This window comes from Nicotiana attenuata, unplaced genomic scaffold, assembly GCF_001879085.1.
Source record: "Nicotiana attenuata strain UT unplaced genomic scaffold, NIATTr2, whole genome shotgun sequence".
NCBI classification, from domain to species: Eukaryota; Viridiplantae; Streptophyta; class Magnoliopsida; order Solanales; family Solanaceae; genus Nicotiana; species Nicotiana attenuata.
The window spans coordinates 461,897-480,770 of NW_017670389.1; the positions used below are offsets into that span (position 1 = coordinate 461,897).

Here is an 18,874-nt window from a genome sequence, read left to right on the forward strand (position 1 = left end):
TATGAGTTGGAAAAACGGGTAGATGCATCTTCTTCACGAACAACAAGTCTTTCATCTTGCTTCTCCAAACATTATAATTTCTCCCATTTAAACATACCATCTTGCTCATTTCGCCTCCATTCCGTAACAACCCGGATAAATAACCAAGGCTCTGATACCACTGTTATGTCGAGAAAGAGGCAAACCCGGAAATAAAGAAAGTAAAGAACACCAAATTTTAACGTGGAAAACCCTTCAGATCGAAGGTAAAAACCACGAGATCACAAAGATCCAAAAAGCTCCACTATAACAATAAGAGGGTTACAAAAGTTCTTCAAATTGGCTACACAACAAGTTCCAAACACGGAGCAACAATAGTAACAAGAGCAACAACAAATCAATTGAAGAAAGAGGAGAATTCACAAAAATGAAGCTGCTGTTTGAGGCTCGAAATCAGATGCTAAGAGCCTCCAAATCCGATCTCCACCGTTCAAATCCAAGATTAAGATGTTATGAACACTCAGTTAAAATTTCAGCCCGATCCAATGGTTAACAAATCGGAAAACGTGATCTGAATTTGGCTGGTCGGAATAAAAATCTACAGCAAAATAAATACTTTTCTTTTTTCTTCTCTCTTGATGAAAGCTCCCTCAAAAACCACTCTTATGTTCTTAAGTCTTTCAAAGACTTGTATCAATGAGCATAGAATAATTCTTCAAGGTTGTCCTATTTATAGATCATGAGTGGTGCTTTCCCTTAAAGCCAAAACCAACTCTAAATAGGAACAAAAATCGAATCCAATTACGAATAAGAATGGAAACCAAAAGAGAATAGGATTAGGCCATTGGACCTTTGGCTGGACAACATGGGCATGTGCCCAACAAAAACGACCTAAACTTCTATTAATGGTCTTCTAAAATTTCTGAAAAAAATTGCCCCTAGTATCTATGCATTAATATCTCCTGCTGTTTATTGCCTTTTTTAGTCAGTTGCGCTATAGTACATGCCGTCGACTTTGTGATTCATCTTGTTAGGTGTAGTACGGATAGAGATGTCATTAAGCCTAGCTACATATCGTGAGTTTGCATCTGCTAGGCTTTGGTCTGATCTAAGAGCCCGTTTGGACATAAGAAAAAAATTTCTTTTCTTCGAAATCAGTGTTTGTTCGTAAAAATTTTAATTTTCACTTGCATTTTGGAATTTTTCAAAAATTTGAAAAACTCCAAAAAGCTGTTTTTCAAAATTTAGATCACTCACAAAACTTAAAAAACAACCCAAAATTATACTCATGTCCAAACAAACTCTAATTTTCAAATAGCATTTTCATTTGAAACTTTTTTTTCACTTTTTTTTTTGAAATTTTATGATTCTTATGTCCAAACGCCCATTAAAACTGCTTATTGAGATGTTTCTGTTTAATGTATAAAGTAAGAGCAGATTATAGGAATTTATTACTGAAATCGACAATACTAGTGGTAGCATGTTGAAGTGTTAACTGTAGGAAAGGGACTGAACCATTGAGATTGAGCATCATCTCCTCGCCCATTTCAATCATCTCAGCTGTTTGCCCCTTATCCTCTTCAACCAACAGTGCACCAATCTTTTAAAGATTGGGGTCCAAAACAGCTCTTCCCTATAAAGAGTACCAAATCTGCTACATTAGAGGTTAATTTTGGCCTCCCTCATTATTACTTGAGGTCCCACTGGTCGGAAACGTCACAAAAAGTTTAGGTGTAGTGTTTAGTTATACTCATGTATTAATCACATCAAGCACATTCACCCAACTCACTGTTCAACCTTTTATTTATAATGAGTCTTTTCGGAGCAGACAGTCGAATAATGTTCATTTCATTCCCTAATTCCGCTATTTAATTATTCCTCAGAATGCAGTTCAAGTTTTTAATGAAACTGAACCTAACTTCTGTCCCTAGGAATTCAGCCTAAGCTTAAATTCCTTCCCTCTTATGGGTGGATAGAACAAGCAATTCTAATTCCAGAAAACCTTCTCATTCTACCTCCTTGAAAATAAGCTTTCAGCTTTTCTCCTCATTCTACCTCCCCTCCTCCTTGCAAATTTTCTGTGCAGAGGATAGGGTCAGAATAATCAAGATAATAGAAACAGAAAAACATATCTAAAAAAACAACTAAAGCATGGGCCATGGAAGTCAAACGAAAAAAGTGAGGAATGTCTCTATGTGTTTCATAGCCATTTAGCCTTTTGTCTTCAGCTAACAAGGAACAAATCAGGTCTGTCTGTCCCCTATATATTTCATTGTACGTGTTACAAATACAAACTACGTTATAGTTTAACTTCTTCAAAGAAGCCAAACAAGTTGCAGTATCTCTTGCTGCGCAGATAGAAAAATCAGATGGAAGAGTTGTACAATAAGATAGAGCCACAAATGCTGCTTAAGAAAACCATTCAGAAGACCAAGAATTTCCTCCACAAAACTCCCCGTAATCTGAAGTCTTTTCTCTTTGGAGGTCACCACAAGCTACCTAAAGCTGCTCGTCACTTCAATCCATTTTTCTCCGGTAGCAAACGAATCTCAAAGTCTAGCATTCCACAGTTGGATGATTTATACCGGAACTACTATCAACAAAGGCATAGGCTTGATCATAATGACATTCTTGATAGAAAGAATGCGGGCAAAAGTACAAAGAAATCTCAAGGGATTACTGAAGGAGAACGTAGCGAAAGCCAGAGGAAAATTGCAGTGCGGTTTGGTATGAAAGACATAGAAAGAGAAAAGAGAAAGGAAGAGGAGAAGAAAGGGAGAGAGATCTTGACACGAAGCACAAGTAAAGGGAGTCTTAGGATGCTGCAGAAGATGGAGGAATTAGAAATGATGGATAGGGAAGACGTGGATCATGAGCTAGATATAGAAGAAGTGCTCCACTACTACTCTTTGCTAAACAGCCCAGTTTACGTTGACATTGTTGACAGATTTTTCTTGGACATGTACACCGAGTTCTCAATTCCAAAACCATCAGGCAGTCTCAACAATTCAATGCGAAGACTTGGTCCTCTCAAGCTCTAAAACAAACAAGTATACCTTTGTGTGTGCCTCTGAGATTGTGAGTGGTGATGCAATTTCCTATCGTTTACTTGTCTTCCTGTTTGCTAATTGTTATTCACTTCATATCAATTAAAAGATCCAGGAATGTGTGTTTCTTTACTATTTTGTTGGTGTAATATGATACAGTATTCAAAGTATAACTCTGGTCAATAGACATTTTTACTGGAATGTGCTTTCTTAAGAGACAATCTGACCTACTGATTGACCATAATGAGATCTCGAATATGCCATTAAGAGAAGTGACCAAGCTAATACTGACAGATTTGTGTCTTGTAAGCCCGTCCAATTCGTACAAACAAAACCAGTACACTTACAACTACTATGCACTATGATATGACAGAAATTTCAAGAAACGAGTAAGTGGAACTGAGAAGAGGCAGTTCAATGATAGAGGGACCAAAAACCAAAATTGCAATAGGCTAAACAAGTGATCAAACCATTGATCTTTTTCAGGAAACTTTCCGGCAATCTTTGCGCACCTGTCCCATTGGTGCAGTGAGGACTCCCAAGTTGGAAAGCTTCATCATTACCAGCCCGAAATCTTTGTGGAACAAAGACACATCTGAGGCATAAGCTTGGACCCAAGTTTTAGTTTCTTCCCCTGCGGTCAGCTGCTGATCCACATAGAGTATTCCCCTGCCTTGTAGAAGACTGCGGTAATATAGTGTACCAAAATTTGCTCCTGGTCCTTCATAGTCCATCTTCATTGCTGGTTCCTCAACCAGTGCAGATGCTAATTCATCGATAATAGATGATGGTGAAGGCGATGATGAAACTAGTTGGGATGGCGATTGTGCTTTTGATGCGGGCGACATCAAAGAGGCTTGATTTGTGTTGCATTTGGACCTCAAGAGACTGACAAACTCCGAGTTCATAGTAGGGTCGGAGCTATTAGTCCCGCTGAAGTTGTAGAGCCTGTTGATGAAGAATTTGCAGTGGATCACTCCAGTGCTGTGAGCACCTGTTGCAAATAACTCTAATCAAACACTACCTAAATAAACACCAGATTTCATCTGTGTGTAAGTACACAGAACTTAAGATTCCTACTAGTAGTAAAAAAACAATACCTAAGAGGCTTACTGCCTCCCTTTCGTCGAAACCTTTGGAAGAGAATGACTCAATCATCTTGGAAAGATCATCCTGAGGACTAGGAAGCTCAAAAGTTGCAATTTCTCCGAAGGAAGCCACACTGTCTCTCCTTCCTGTTTTCAGCGGGTAGAAAGGGCCACCAGTCTGAAATTAATGGAAGTTTCTTCATTTGTGAGTTGTGTTACACACACACTCACAAAAAAAAAAAAGGAAAAAAAAGAAAGATAGAGCGATTACCAAAATAACACTTTCTCTAGCAGCCAAAACAACAGTATCAGCGCAAGAAACAACTCCTGGACAAGTTTCTTCAAGCTCTGATTTAATGATATCTATTACGTCGAAGCCCTTCAATGATTCGTTGGGAGGAGATTCTTTCTCGCTATGAAATCCTTCAGCAGGGTCCAGTAAAACTGACGCATCACACCCCTGTTATTTCACATTGATTGATTAGAAAACAACGAGTCACCACAACCGAGTTTGACTTCACAAGCACAATAAGAATTTTTCCCAAGATAACATCCTCCAAGTTCATGCTTCACCCTTGAGAATTCACTATACTATTTGAGTTGGAAAAGAGAAAACAAATTGATTTCTCACGATAAAGAGCTCATTTGTAAGCACAATCAGTAACAAATAAGCATGCGAGAAGAAGAGTTCACGCTGAGAACTTAAAAATTAGTTGCGCAGAATTAGTATGTCACGTTAACCACAAAACCAAAGAATTGAGTCACATCACACAAAAAAAAGAAGGTAGAAACCTCTCATAACGCCTCTGTTTTATCATTGATCGGAACTCGGAAAGCATTCCAAATCATAATAAGAGAATTATCAAAGCTCAATTTAATAAACTTCCTCGATAAAAATCAAACAGAATTACAGGAACTAATTAAAAATACTTCAAACTCACGCTTCGCCATTGACCATTAACCCTAACTTTAAGTTAAATTAAATTGCATAACAAAAAATGAAAAAATGCACTGACGTAATAAAAAAAGCAGAAACAAGAGATTATAGAAGAGAAGTAGTTTAGGAAATTGACCTCAACAATCAAAATACTTCAAACGCCGTTAAGTTGAAATAGCATAATTAATCAAAAACGAAAAAATGCACTGATGTATACCAACACAAGCAGAACAAGATAGTATTATACAAATAGTTCTAGGAAACTGAAGGAAAATGACCTCAACAAAGCAGTCGTGGAAAGCAAGTCTCAATAAAGCAGGAGCAATCTGTGGTCGCTTTTTGAAAAGATCTCGAACACTTGATCGGATGATTCGCTCAGCTTGAGGACAAGTTTGATGGTAGTAATCGTATTTCAGGGATTCCCGAACCCCTGTTTGTTGCTGGAGCTTCCTCTCCACAGGAGAAGTAGTAGCAAACATAGGAAGAGGCGGAAACGAGTTAATATCGAAGATATACTGAGATTCATCATCAGATAAGGAGCAATACTTGTCATCATGAGAAGAAAACTTGTTATTGGTATCAATGTCATCTTGGTTCTGCAAAGAGATGAGAATACACAAGAGAAACACTAGAAAGCTCAATTTCCGTGTAAAATCCATGGCAAAATGAAACTTGCAGAGGATTTTTTGATAGCTTTGAGAAGAAGAAGGAGGAGGCGGTTTTGAGCATGAAACGAAGAGCGGGAATAATTGGTAATAGAAATGTAGTTTGTTACTTGTCAGTGAAGCTGAGCAGCTGCGTACCGTAACTAACTCTCACTGCCTTAATAAGAATGCCCTTTATCTTTCCTCTATTTACATTTCTGCCATCACGGTACTTCACCTGAGGAGGTGGCTAATACCTTCGGTCTCGAAAAGAATGAAATTAGTACCAAGTAGGAGTGTTATTTAGGGAGCCAATCAGATTTTCATTACAATTTGCCAGAATACTTTAACAATGAAATTGTGATTGAAAGTACTGGTTTCTACAGTCTCTAAGTATGTAAATATATCAAAAAGTTCCATTCTCACTGTCTAAATTACAGTAATAAATTCATTAACCATAACTCTAATTTTTTTCGTGTGTGTAGGTAGGTGGGTGGGTGGGTTGGGGGACTTTTCGGGAATAGGAGCTTATATTTACTTAGGACCCTTTTGGCCATGAGTTTTGCCAAAATAAATTTGGGATTTATTTTCAAAACTCATGTTTGGCCATAAACTTAAAATCCCAAATCCCAAAATCACTCCAATTGCTGATTTTGGGCCAAAATCCCAAAACTTGGGAATTATATACATGTTTTTCCAAAATAAAATTGGGAAATATATTTTGAAAACGTATGTCCAAACACAATTTCATCTTCAAACCAAACTTCACCCAAATTAGATTTTTCAAAACAAATTTGGTAGTCTATGGCCAAACGCTAGCTTAATGATCTAACTGATTTTCATTATCATTTTCTCGTCCTCTTATTGAACTCGACAATGGAATTGATAATTATCTTCCTCATTTATTTGTTATTCTGAAACCCAAATCCATAGGTGGTGGGAAAAGGGTTTATATAAGCATGACGTTTTTAACATTTTCTGTTACATTATGAGATCAGCAAAAGAGTTAAGTGAGAAACAGTGAAATTTGAACTCACATCTATCGTGTACGAGACCAAATAGTTCCATTAGACTGTAAGTCTAAGTGGTCTAGTTGGGACTTATGACAATGTTGAATAATTGGAATACCGGCGATTTGGCTTAAGTTCGGAAGCTCCACGTTAAATAGCAACATACAAAAGTCACAATTCTCAAGTAATTGAGTAGATTCCAAGTGCCCATCTGGCTTATGGAACTCAGCCAAAATGAACTAATATTAGCTGTTGTATAACTCCTTGCAATCAATTACACCAGAGTTGGCCAGAGCCTTCACCAATCGTCTATGATAGGCTTTGTAGGCGGGACCAGATTAAACAAATTCAGCCCCCAAAACATAGCAAATGCCTCTTCGGCTCAGCAGATCAATCAACAATCAATAATCTTACAACACAAAGCCTTATAGCCTTGCAAAAGCATCTATTGCATATTTCTTTTCAAATGGAAAATGAATAAACAATGACAAGATTAACAGAAGGCTACAAAAACTCTTCTGAAGAAAATCATCATGTGAATGTTGCTACTCCAAACTTCTGCAAGCCACCTGCTTTCCACATTAACACCTAAGGGTGCATATTACTGAACACATTAATGGATCCACAACAGCACCTCAGTCCAAAGCAAATATGCATAGCATCTGAACTTTCTATGCATACTGAATTAGAGCTTTCAGTGGCCAGAAGATACAAGAACATTGTGCTCCTTAAGACGTTTTTGAAAATGAGCTAACTGGTTCTGCAACTGCAGGATGCCAGCAGCCTTTTGGGAAAGGATTGCATTTAATCGAGAAATATAATCATCCAGCTGGTTCCCTGGTAGATCTGCCTCAACTAATAGATTCATCTCCTGAAATTGTGAAACCACAGAATTCTCAATCCCCACGAATAACCAGCTACCAAGCAAAATTATCTCGTCTACAAGGTGACAAGCAAACACACAACCACGGAAAAAGGTACTTGCCAGCACCCTTATGGGACTCCAAGATTGACATAAAGTAATTATAGAAACACTTTTCCAACTACGGACTTCAGGTTTAATCAGTATCATCACCATGAAACCATCAGAATATACATCCACTTCAACTCCCATAGTGAAGACCTAAAGCTATTGATATTACCAAAAAACACCCCTTCAACACGTATGCAAGAAGCCACCAAATTTACGTTCATCACATACCTCTTTAACAATGTCCATTGTTTCCTCCACTTGTTTCCGATGGGCATTCACAAGATCTTCCTCTTCCTGAAAAATTAAACATCAAGCAATCAGAGGCCCATTCAGGCTAAGTGAAAGTTCTCAAATTTCCACAAAATAGATCCACCTTTAAGAGAGCATTCAGATCATCGTCCGAGTTTGAATACTTTGCCTCTGTTCTAGGTGGCTCCTTCCACTTTGTCTGAACATTTGTTCTCTTCATTTTATCTTCTGAATTGGAGATGCTGTAACTGTCGAGCTTCTCATTCTTCTTCCACATAGACTTCTCTTGTTCATAGAAATCTTCATCATATTCATCTTTATCAGTTTGTTCAGGCCATGAATCACCTGTATCATCTTCAAATGTTGATGTAGAAGGTACAACTGCAGAAAAAGATAAATTTGTTGACTCCTTCAGATTCAGTGTTGAGGATGAGACGTCCTTCTTTGAGTTGTTCCCTTTTGAGAGACTCTTCACCCTGAAATTTAAAGCAAATTGCAAAGGTAAGACTATATGAATGCAGAAAGTAGTAGCTGGGAGAAATATCTAATTCAACAAATAATTACCTGTCGGCATATCTTAATGTATTTAAAGTATGCTCACAAGATCCTGCATTAGGGGAAATGCAAGATATCATAACAGTACGACTATTTCCAACAAAAGAGTCCCTCAGCACTTCAGTTAATTTACTGCCTCTAAAAGGAATGTGGTTTTGATCATTGTCCAGCGCTCTAATGCATTCCTTCAGTGCCAGCAAACTTTTATTAATCTCTGCTCCTTCGATTCTGCATAACAGAGGACAAGTTAATAGGGTAGAACGAAAAGAATTTAACAGCAAAATTTTCTTAAACGACAAAAAAGAGGCAGGAATTTAGTAGATACACACCTGGTTTGCTTATCATTATCAGTAGTGTCTGCACCACGTTCACTTCCTGCAAGGTCTATGAAGGAGAGCTTTCCAATAACACGAGGAGGTTTCGATTCACTGCCATCAGCTGACCTCTTAACAGAAAGCTGGAGAATAGCATGTGACCTGGAAGATTCCTCATTGGCACCAGTGGTGCCAGTACTTCTAGTTGCATTTCCTCTGTCAATGAGCTCCTTAATCATCTCCACATCTGAGACTCTGTATTCTTGCAATCCAACTATACAAACTTGCTGTTTACCATCCTCTCTCATGCAAAGTTTCCTGCACAGAATTTGTTTCAGTTATCCTCAGTCCAAAGCTACAACACTTAAATGTTGGAAGATTCACTTACTTCCGATCATTAAGGAGATCAAAGAGCTTTCCACCATATATCTCAAAAAAGCTGAAAAACAATTGAAAGCCCTGGTTCCGGTAAGTATGATGAATGAGCCTCAAAAGATCCCTAGATGCCCTCAGAGGTAGTGGTTTCATGGTATATGTCTTGCCACTTCCTAAATAAGCCAAAGATGAAAAGAAATTTAGGAGAAGTTCGTGTTTAGAAAATGGCAAGAAAACCAAGCTTCTTTGTACGATAAATGCAGAAAGTTGACACCAGATTTATTATGAAAAAAAAAACTTGGAAGCACACTCAAAGACCTCTAGAAGAGGCTGCAAAATCTGCACATGACAAAATAAAAATTGACTAGGCATCGGTTGTTTCTTATACCTTGCACTTGAGATAGTGAACTGATATAGCTTACATGACCCAAAACAGCCAGCCACTAACCATACTGAAATTCATGTCAAATGACTGGAAGACAAATTTTGAAGCTAATGCAAGCAGACATTTGAAAACTTTAGGCTATTATTATCAGCAATTGCATCATCAGATGATTAATATTTTCTTATGGTTCTGAAGAAAAGTCTGAATTTGTATGAATGAAACACACTAGAAGACTAGCTATGACCTAGATCCCTGGAGAATTAGCATCTACCATTGCATGTAGGATGGCCCTTTCTCATTTCTAAGTTAGATTTTGCACATTCTGCAGGGCTGTGAGGTTTGAAGCCTCTAATCATGTTAAACTCACATTTATGTTATACCTAAACGAAAGTGTCCATGTTAAACTCACATTTAATCATGTGATTTTCAACTAATTGATAAAGGAGTTTGATCATCAAAATAACAAAGAAAAGCCACAAATGATTACAGGTGTAAAATATTATCACTAGCATCAATCAGTACAGAGGGTCAACATTATCGAAAGTGTTCATAAGAAACTCACCCCGCATGAAAAGCGCATCTAGAGATTGGAAACCACTGATAATTGAGCAAATTGTTACAAGATCCAAATTCATTCAAACAACTATTTTTCACAGTTAGGACAATCAACAGGAAAAGGAACTAGATGATATCAACAATACTTGTGCCAAGAGTAATAACGGTGAAAGATGATGAAAACTACGGATCAAGTGCAGGTTGCTTACCTGTTTGCCCATATGCAAAGCAAGTAGCTTTTGTGCGTTGGAAAATTATCGGGACAATGGGCTCTACTGTTTCATGGTATACCTAAGGAGACATGTGGCAGACCAAAGTTAACAAGGATCTGAATGCACTTAAGAGTTTGGGTCTGATATAGAATCCTGTATAATATAATCACCTCATCATTTGAAACCTCCTCATTTAGCACAGCATCAAAGACAAACTCATGCTTCTCAACATACTGAGTCAAATCAACCTGTACATGAGTCAGATGTAAGAACTCTTAATTCATAAAAGGGTTTTAGGGAAAATTTGGGCAAAGTGAAGCAACATGACATAGGAGGGAGATTTACAAAACACAAAGGGAACAATCATCATGGCAAACAATCAGATCTCAACATTCTTAATCTTACTGCATAAGTTTTTGGCATTCAAGAAAAATGAATTCCATCCGGCAACCATGGCTAACGGTTTGATAATAGTGATTTTCAGATTGCTGGTTACGAAAGTATTCGTTCTTGTCACCAGACTGTAGGTGAAGGGATAGACATTTTTAACTGCTAGTACAGGATAAATCATTTGCATTTCCACAAACCTTGAGTTTAGTTTCATGGACTACTAGAGAGTTGAAACGTGTTTCAACAATGTCTTCCTCAGTCTTTGCCAATTCCTTTTTGTTTAGTGGTCGCTTACGCACCTGGAAGTAGATAATCATTAGAAACAACAACAAGAACAAGCACTAACGACTTCTTTCATGTGTAGTACAAGGTTGACTCCTGTGCCAAAGAAAAGATAATGAAACTACATAATAAGGATTGTGTATATGCTGTATTCATTAAGAAAATAAGTATTCTGCACTCTCTAAACTGAGAATAAAATGTTTAGACTCCAGAACCAGAAGTAACGGAGTTGAGTAAAACATACCACCACTTTGATCTTTGCAACATTGCTGGCCTTCTCTTTATCAACAGCAAAACTCTTAGAAACATTACTCTCTGGTAAGCCCCGAACTCGACCAGTTTGCTTGTTGTTTGCAAGGAATTGCTCCGAGTCATCAAAGCTTTTTGCTCGAGCAAAATGATGCATGGAAGGGGCATCATACAAGCCAGCAACAGGCATCTATATATGGGAAGTCAACATATGAGAACTTGAAATCCAAACTAAAGGAAATACAAAGTTAAAACTACAAATTTCAATCAAAACTAGTCTGACATTATGCAACTGATCTAATGGCAGGAACAAGGACCAAAATGACATACGTTTTTGACATACATCAAACTGCTGAAATCCATATATATGTGGTTTAGGGTTTGACCAAAATGAAATAAAATGTAGCTCAAAGAGCCAAAGTGTGTCAACTTGGAGTTTCTAACGCTCAATTGCCACTGTAGTAACCAAAAATCAACAGGCAAAAATGGCAACAACATCGCTGGCGTTGTAAAATAAGAACCTCTAATCATGTAAAACTTAATAAAAGTGAACAAGAATTTTGTGACACTGTAAAATGAGAAGCTCAAATCAAACGCATATCATATGAAACTTACTAAAGCAGCAAAATAATTGCACATCTTGCAGTGACATAACAATGGCGATATCCAATAGCATTATTAGAAAAATTAGTTCATCCAATCCCCTTAAAATACGAATGCAGAATCTGTAAGCCAAACCTCAGGTAGAAGCTCAGTATCCAATGAGTGTAGATCTAAGAGTCCAGGACTGAACTCATTGGGAGATATTTCTTCATCGCCGTTCCTTCGCTGGCTTGACTGTCGAGGATTACCCGGCGGCGTTAAAGGCTCCGCAAAGAGATCGCTTCCTCCGCTGTAAGTCCTCTGTGCACCTCTGTACATTCTCGAGCCTTGAGCTCCACCATAGTATCCATAATCCTATAACCGATAACAAAATCAAATGAAGAAAAACAATGGATTATCAGATCTATGAGCCTAGGGCAACAGTGAGCTTGAAAAACAGAAAAAAATAGGAAAAATAAAAAATGTCGGAAGTATCGGAAACCTGTGGAGGAGGAATAGAGTTATTTGAAGTTTGAAGATGTTGAAGACCAGCTGATTGAAGCCATCTACCATTGGATGAGTTTTCCAGGAAGTTATCGGAGTATTGGCGCTGGTGGTGCGCCGTTGACGTTCCAGATCTTTGCCGTCCTACTGCATTCATTTTTGTTTTCACTCTCTATTTACCGATTATCGAACAGAAATCGTAACTCAATCACAAAGCCGCTCTCTTTTTCTTCACACCTCCAGAAAATATCAATCAGCAGAAAGCCTCGATCTTTTCTCTTCTTTTTTTTATAGAAATCAATGATGTGATAAACGGATTAGTTTCGGATTTAAGAATAGAATGTGTGTCTGAGTGGTATCAGACAAATAAGAGGGCTGATTAAAGAGAGGGTTTAAAGTTAGAAGATGAAATGAAAGTTCAACGGTTCGGATTCATTTCACTGTTCAAATCTTTTCACAAAAGTACAAGTAAATCTGAATACATTTTCAATTTTTCACTGGGACAAAGGGCAGGGGGAAGAGCAGGATGTTAAATATTTCCTCCCATTTTCATGTAAACATATTTGATTGAATATAAAATTTTTTTTTTTTTTTAAACTTGTGATGAAATATATACCATAACGTTTTTATAAAAATTAAAATTAAATTGTTGTATAATGTTTTTTTAAAATAATTAAAAGAAAAGTGTCACATTTACCAACCAAAAGGGACACGATTAATTAGAGTCTAGAGACGCTCAAAAGAAGATTTTGAATTTTGAAGAGTGAAGTTGGCACGTGTGAAGAGGGAGAGGCACGTGCGAGAGCGTCTCGGGTTTGGGTTGGTTGGTGCCGGTGCATGAGCCGCTTAGTGGGGCCCACTGTTTTTTTTGAATTTTGAGGATAGCATCATAGCAACACCCACAACCTGCTCACATGGTGGGGTTCCGTCGTTTTATGCATTAATTGGTCAGAGAGTTTTGTTTATATTATTTGTTTTATATGGATTTAATTAATTATGGGTTAATATTTGACCAACTCTCGACCCGCCTTTGACTTGTATTCAAAATTTCGTGCATGTTCGGGGTGGTGATTAGATTCCGACACATGTAAACGATCGACGGTGCATTTTAAATAAATGGACGTGCGAAATGCGAATACCATTAATTAAATGCAAGAAAGGCTTGGCCGGTGACTGTGTCCAACTTTTGAGTGAATGGACCGGTTAGCTGCACTTTTAATAGAAGATGGATTAGTGGCGTTTTCATGCTATACTACTACTTACAAGAAGGGTATTTTAGACACCTATTTAAGATTGTCATCGTTAATTTAGTGAGCTAAATTTTATCCACGAAATTTGTTTACCCTCAAATTCTAATAACTATTAAACTTATATTATGGTTTTAAGGATATGTGATTCAATCCAATGCCAATTGATAAATAAGGAATTAAATAGATAAATGAGAGAGTAAATTAGATCAAACCAGTACGCTTCGCCAAATTTCGACCTCGACTTGTGATAGCCTCGAGTTGTGATAATAAGAATAGCAAATGATAAAGCAACTCTGATGAACAGTAAGCAAAAATAGCAAGAAAGTAATGAATGTATATATTTTTCTGAGTGAATAACGATGATTACAAATGAATGGGATCCCTCTTTATATAACAGAGGGGTCCTAAATAAGGTACACTCCTAATTATAGTAGAAAACCATATTAACATCTGATTAACCGACGTAGATTGATCCGTTCCGAGATTCACGCCACGATCCTCGACCAATCGCGGATATCTCGCCTTTTCCGTTATCAAGCTATACCGGTGTCACTCGGAGTCTGTCTCTTTCTGGCCGCGATTGATGTCGACCTCGGTCCAAAAAGAAGCTTCGATTCCGGACTCAAACGTCCAAGCTCTTTGGCGCGGCATTCCTATCTCGACCAAAGAGCGAAAACGGGTAGGCCCAATTTCTACCGTATATAGATAGTCCCCTCATTTTTTGGAGTATAACGACAAGAAACAAATTGAGTCTTCAATCTTTACCCCGATTTGCCATGACATCATCACTGTGACGTAAGCGACAGAGGAAACAAAAGCTCGGAAGCTGGCCTTTCCCTAGGAAGACTCCGAGAACTCTAGCAAGTCTGGTGGTGGAGAAGATTCTGATGGTGTAGACACTTCTACCAATGAGGATCGTGTTGCTTAGGCTTCGTGCTTTTCGTAATTTTTTGCTTTTATTTGAGGCTGATCGGCCCCCTGTAAAGAATTCTTGATCGGGACCTATAGCCCTTATAAAAAGGTTTTTGAATCTTTTCCTTGATGAATATATAAAGCTTTTTTCCTTCCATGGCTTCTGAATCTGTTACCCTTTTGTGCGGGTCAAAGCGTCTTAGCATAAAATTACTTTTGAAGGTCCAGAGTTTGGGATGGTAATGACCGTCAATAAGTTCTGCCCTCGAACGTTTTTGATCAATGGACCTCGAATGACCGTTTGAACATGAGTTTAAGTAGCTCTTAGGCTCAATAGTCGATTTGCTCGATCTTGAGGTAAGGTAGCCCTTGGGCTTGATGGTTGAGTGAGTACATGCTCGAACTCGAGATAAGGTGGCCCTTGGGCTCGAAATATAGCCCTCAAAATGGGCTTGGCTCGTGAGGCCATCCTAACCCAGCCCACTACTTGGGTAGGGCTGGGTTGGGATTTTTTTTAGCCCATTTAAAACTGAGGCTTATAAGCCCAGCCCAAGTTAACCCGAGGCTGGGCCTGGGCCGGCCCATTGGCCAAAAGTTAATTATATTCAAATTTAAATATTTAAAAAAAGTAAAAACTAAAAAAAAATATTAACTATAATCCCCATTTTTCAACCTTAGATTGCTCATTTACCCTTCCATATCAACTAGAATTTATATTTTTGAGCATGTAGTATGACAAGAAATGTTTTCTTTTGCTTAATTAACAACGAACTAGGAAAGTTTTAAGTGGCCAATAATATTTTTTTCAAAAGAAAATATTATTTTAAGTGGCCAATGATCAGTTTGGTTACTTTAATATATTATTAACTATTAAATTGCTCTTCAGTATAGAAAAAGGTCAAGTTTTAATACCCAAAAAAAATTGACAATACTAGCAAATATCATGAATTTTAAAAATTTCATGGACTATAATGATGAAATCGACAAATAATATTAAACCTAAATTAAAAAACCTTAACATATAAACTTATTGAAGCAATTCCTGAACTTAAGGAAAGTGAAAGAAAAGTACTAAAAAATATTCATGTAACGTTAAAAAAAGAAGAGCTAGATATATAGAGAATTTGCATTTCAATTACGAGATTCCTTGTCTAATATCAAGATTCTTGTACATTCTAAATAAACAGAAGTCATTCATATGATCAAGAGATTATATCACGAAAAAATATCTAAAGATTTGGAGAAATATTTTTTTCTAAAAAAATTGAAGGGCCGCCCGCCCTAGCCCACCAAATTTAAAAGCCCGCGAGTCTTGGGCTGGGTTGGGCTGGGCTAGCCGGTTTTGACAGCTCTAGCTCGAAAGATAGTCCTCGGATAGCCCTTGGGCTTAGTAGTTGAGTGAGTACTTGCTCGAACTCGAAATGAAAATAGCCCTTAGGCTTTATGATCGAGTGAGGATTTGCTCGAACTTGAAGTAGAGTTATCCCTTAGTCTTTATAGTCGAGTGAGGATTTGCTCGAACTCTAAATATAGCTAGCCCTTAGGCTTTATAGTCGAGAGAGGTTTTGCTCGAACTCGAAATAGAGTTAGGCCTCAGGCTTTATAGATAGTCCCCAAGTGAGAGTTTGCTCGAAATTGGGTTAAGATAGCCCTTAGGCTTTATAGTCGAGTGAAGATTTGCTCGAACTCGAAATAGAGTTAAGCCTTAGGCTTTATAGATAGTCCTCGAGTGAGAGTTTGCTCGAACTTGGGTTAAGATAGCCCTTGGGCTTTATAGTCGAGTGAGGATTTACTCGAACTCGAAATAGATTTAGCCCTTAGGTTTTATAGTCGAGTGAGGTTTTGCTCGAACTCTAAATAGAGTTAGCCCTTAGGCTTTATAGTCGAGTGAGGTTTTTCTCAAACTCGAAATAGAGTTACCCTTAGGCTTTATAGATATATAGTCCCCGAATGAGAGTTTTCTCGAACTTGGGTTAAGATAGCCCTTGGGCTTTATAGTCGAGTGAGGATTTGCTCGAACTCGAAATAGAGTTAGCCCTTAGGTTTTATAGTCGAGTGAGGTTTTGCTCGAACTCTAAATATAGTTAGACCTTAGGCTTTATAGTTGAGTGAGGTTTTGCTCAAACTCGAAATAGAGTTACCCTTAGGCTTTATAGATATATAGTCCCCGAGTGAGAGTTTGCTCGAATTTGGGTTAAGATAGCCGTTGGGCTTTATAGTCGAGAGAGGATTTGCTCGAACTCGAAATAGAGTTAGCCCTTAGGCTTTATAGATAGTCCCCAAGTGAGAGTTTGATCGAACTTGGGTTAAGATAGCCCTTGGGATTTATAGTCGAGTGAGGATTTGCTCGAACTCGAAATAGAGTTAGCCCTTAGGCTTTATAGTCGAGTGAGGTTTTGCTCGAACTCAAAATAGAGTTAGCCCTTAGGCTTTATAGTCGAGTGACGTTTTGCTCGAACTCAAAAATAGAGTTAGCCCTTAGGCTTTATAGATAGTCCGTGAGTGAGAGTTTGCTCGAACTTGGGTTAAGATAGCCTTTGAGCTTTATAGTCGAGTGAGGACTTGCTCGAACTCGAAGTAGAAATAACCCTTAGGCCTTTGTATTTGTTACGGATTTCGGACATCTCCGATTCACGTTAATTTGGCCGTAGCCTCTTTAGTTCGGAACTTGCCCTTTGGGTTTATTTCTGCTTTACTTCGAGCTTGTCTGGAGTGTCAGTCCCCGAGTGGGGTGGTCGTGGCCTGTAAAATTGAGGGTTGCCTTTAAGGTCTTATGGTCTCGAAATTTTAGTAGTTAGATTTTGTTGGTTTTTCGGACGGCAGTCCTCAAGCATGGGGTTAGTTGTTTGAACTTCCATCATGATCGGCCCTTAAGCCTGTTTACACAACAGATCAAGAGTATGAAATAGGAAATTTCTCTAAAGGCATGAGATATCGGAAAGGAAAAATACTTCTCTCAATAGATGATTATACATGCGCGCATGTTTGATGTTAGGGCTCGAGTAACCTATATGGACACGGTTCATCCGGCCGTTTGACCCTCACAACATTTTCCTATCGAGACCCCGCTGTCATGAAGTAATTTCCTTGCAATAAAGTAGACATTCGGGGGTAATGCCCCCCAGTACTCGAGGCTTATTATATGGAACCTCAGATACTGCTGAATTGCTCTAGGTTAGCACGAACAATGGTTGCCTCATTAAAAACCTTGCCGGAAAAACCCACTTGGGACAAAAACCGGTTAAAGGAAAAAAGAGTGCAACGCCTCGTGTCGATCCTTGCCGATAGTCTGCAAGTGTTAGTCGAAAAAAATAGAAAGGATGGGGTCGTACCTTTATTCGAATTTTGGATATTTAACGTGACGGCATCAAGCACCCGTGAATTTTGACCTCGACCATTTCTCCTCTCATTTCGTGCAAAGCTTGCTCAGACTCACTGCCTCTATGGTCTCCGTTGTACGGTTGATACGATCTCTATTCGACCTTGGCTCTCGATCGATGTCCCTTTTGATCCTATCCATGTGCCTGCTAGGATAAACGGGCCCCGAAGGAGTCCCAGTTGGTCATCCTCGACCCTGATCTTCGACTGATATCGATTATGTATGTCAGCCCAAGTGACAACCGGGTACTCGATTAAACTTTGCTTCAACTATTGTGAAGCTATGGAACTCCGAGTGTTGAGACCTTGAGTGAAAGCTTGAACAGCCAGTCATCGGTGACCGGAGGAAAATCCATTCTCTCCGCTTGGAACCGAGATACGAATTCCCTGAGCATCTCGTTATCTTTCTGCCTTGCCTTGAAAAGGTCCGACTTCCTCGTTATAATTTTAATGGCTTCGGCGTATGACTTTACAAAAGAATCTGAAAGCATAGCAAACAAATCAATAAAATTAGGGGGTAAGTTATGATACCATATTAAGGCACCCTTCGATAGATTCTCCTCGAACTTCTTCAGTAGTACGGATTCAATTTCGTCATCTCCAAGTCATTTCCTTTGATGACGCATATATACGAGGTGACGTGTTCATTCGGATCGATCGTCCCGTTATACTTGGGAATCTCGGGCATACGGAACTTCTTGGGGATTGGCTTCGGAGCCGCACCAGGGGGAAGGGCCTTTGCACGAACTTTTTAGGATCTAGTTCTTCCAATATCGGTGGTGCCCCCGAAATTTGATCAACTCGGGAGTTGTGCGCTTCTACCCTTTTGTCATTTTCCTCAATCTTCTTCTCTCCCGATTCAATTCGTCTGGTGAGCTCCTCGAGCATCTTCATTATTGTAGGGTTAGTCCCCGATTCATTGGTATTCGACCTTTCTAGCACTGGCTCGGTCCGGCGGGCGGCCTCTAGTTCAACCCCGCTCGGTGTTCGATGCTGATTTTGTA

General features: G+C 38.6%; 3 protein-coding genes across 3 annotated transcripts; 1 reads left to right on the top strand and 2 right to left on the bottom strand.

The window, feature by feature from the left end:
* Positions 1–1,849: 1,849 nt before the first annotated feature.
* On the top strand, positions 1,850–3,196 carry LOC109238732. Its single transcript, XM_019405206.1, has 2 exons — positions 1,850–2,226; positions 2,336–3,196. Exon 2 carries the CDS (start codon positions 2,349–2,351, stop codon positions 3,018–3,020), a length of 672 nt encoding a protein of 223 aa, XP_019260751.1. The 5' UTR covers positions 1,850–2,226; positions 2,336–2,348; the 3' UTR covers positions 3,021–3,196.
* Positions 3,197–3,232: 36 nt separating this feature from the next.
* Positions 3,233–5,796, bottom strand: LOC109238731 (putative Peroxidase 48). Its single transcript, XM_019405205.1, has 4 exons — positions 5,330–5,796; positions 4,386–4,574; positions 4,127–4,292; positions 3,233–4,020 (listed from the first exon to the last, which is right to left on the bottom strand). Exons 1-4 carry the CDS (start codon positions 5,708–5,710, stop codon positions 3,509–3,511), a joined length of 1,248 nt encoding a protein of 415 aa, XP_019260750.1. The 5' UTR covers positions 5,711–5,796; the 3' UTR covers positions 3,233–3,508.
* Positions 5,797–6,893: 1,097 nt separating this feature from the next.
* On the bottom strand, positions 6,894–12,884 carry LOC109238733 (kinesin-like protein KIN-13B). Its single transcript, XM_019405207.1, has 12 exons — positions 12,329–12,884; positions 11,983–12,201; positions 11,240–11,434; positions 10,911–11,012; positions 10,494–10,571; positions 10,321–10,402; positions 9,185–9,344; positions 8,812–9,114; positions 8,492–8,710; positions 8,052–8,403; positions 7,907–7,972; positions 6,894–7,576 (listed from the first exon to the last, which is right to left on the bottom strand). Exons 1-12 carry the CDS (start codon positions 12,485–12,487, stop codon positions 7,400–7,402), a joined length of 2,112 nt encoding a protein of 703 aa, XP_019260752.1. The 5' UTR covers positions 12,488–12,884; the 3' UTR covers positions 6,894–7,399.
* Positions 12,885–18,874: the final 5,990 nt, after the last annotated feature.

What these genes read in the sequence shown, in the direction of transcription:
- LOC109238732 (XM_019405206.1), top strand. Translation starts at nt 2,349, where the DNA reads ATGGAAGAGTTGTACAATAAGATAGAGCCACAAATGCTGCTTAAGAAA.
- LOC109238731 (XM_019405205.1), bottom strand. Translation starts at nt 5,710, where the DNA reads ATGGATTTTACACGGAAATTGAGCTTTCTAGTGTTTCTCTTGTGTATT. An exon ending in TCCACGACTGCTTTGTTGAG is followed by an intron (nt 4,575 to 5,329) that starts GTCATTTTCCTT and finishes GTGAAATAACAG; the next exon opens with GGGTGTGATGCGTCAGTTTT. An exon ending in GGAGGCAGTAAGCCTCTTAG is followed by an intron (nt 4,021 to 4,126) that starts GTATTGTTTTTT and finishes TATTTGCAACAG; the next exon opens with GTGCTCACAGCACTGGAGTG.
- LOC109238733 (XM_019405207.1), bottom strand. Translation starts at nt 12,487, where the DNA reads ATGAATGCAGTAGGACGGCAAAGATCTGGAACGTCAACGGCGCACCAC. An exon ending in ACATTAAGATATGCCGACAG is followed by an intron (nt 8,404 to 8,491) that starts GTAATTATTTGT and finishes TTTAAATTTCAG; the next exon opens with GGTGAAGAGTCTCTCAAAAG. An exon ending in CAATGGACATTGTTAAAGAG is followed by an intron (nt 7,577 to 7,906) that starts GTATGTGATGAA and finishes TCACAATTTCAG; the next exon opens with GAGATGAATCTATTAGTTGA.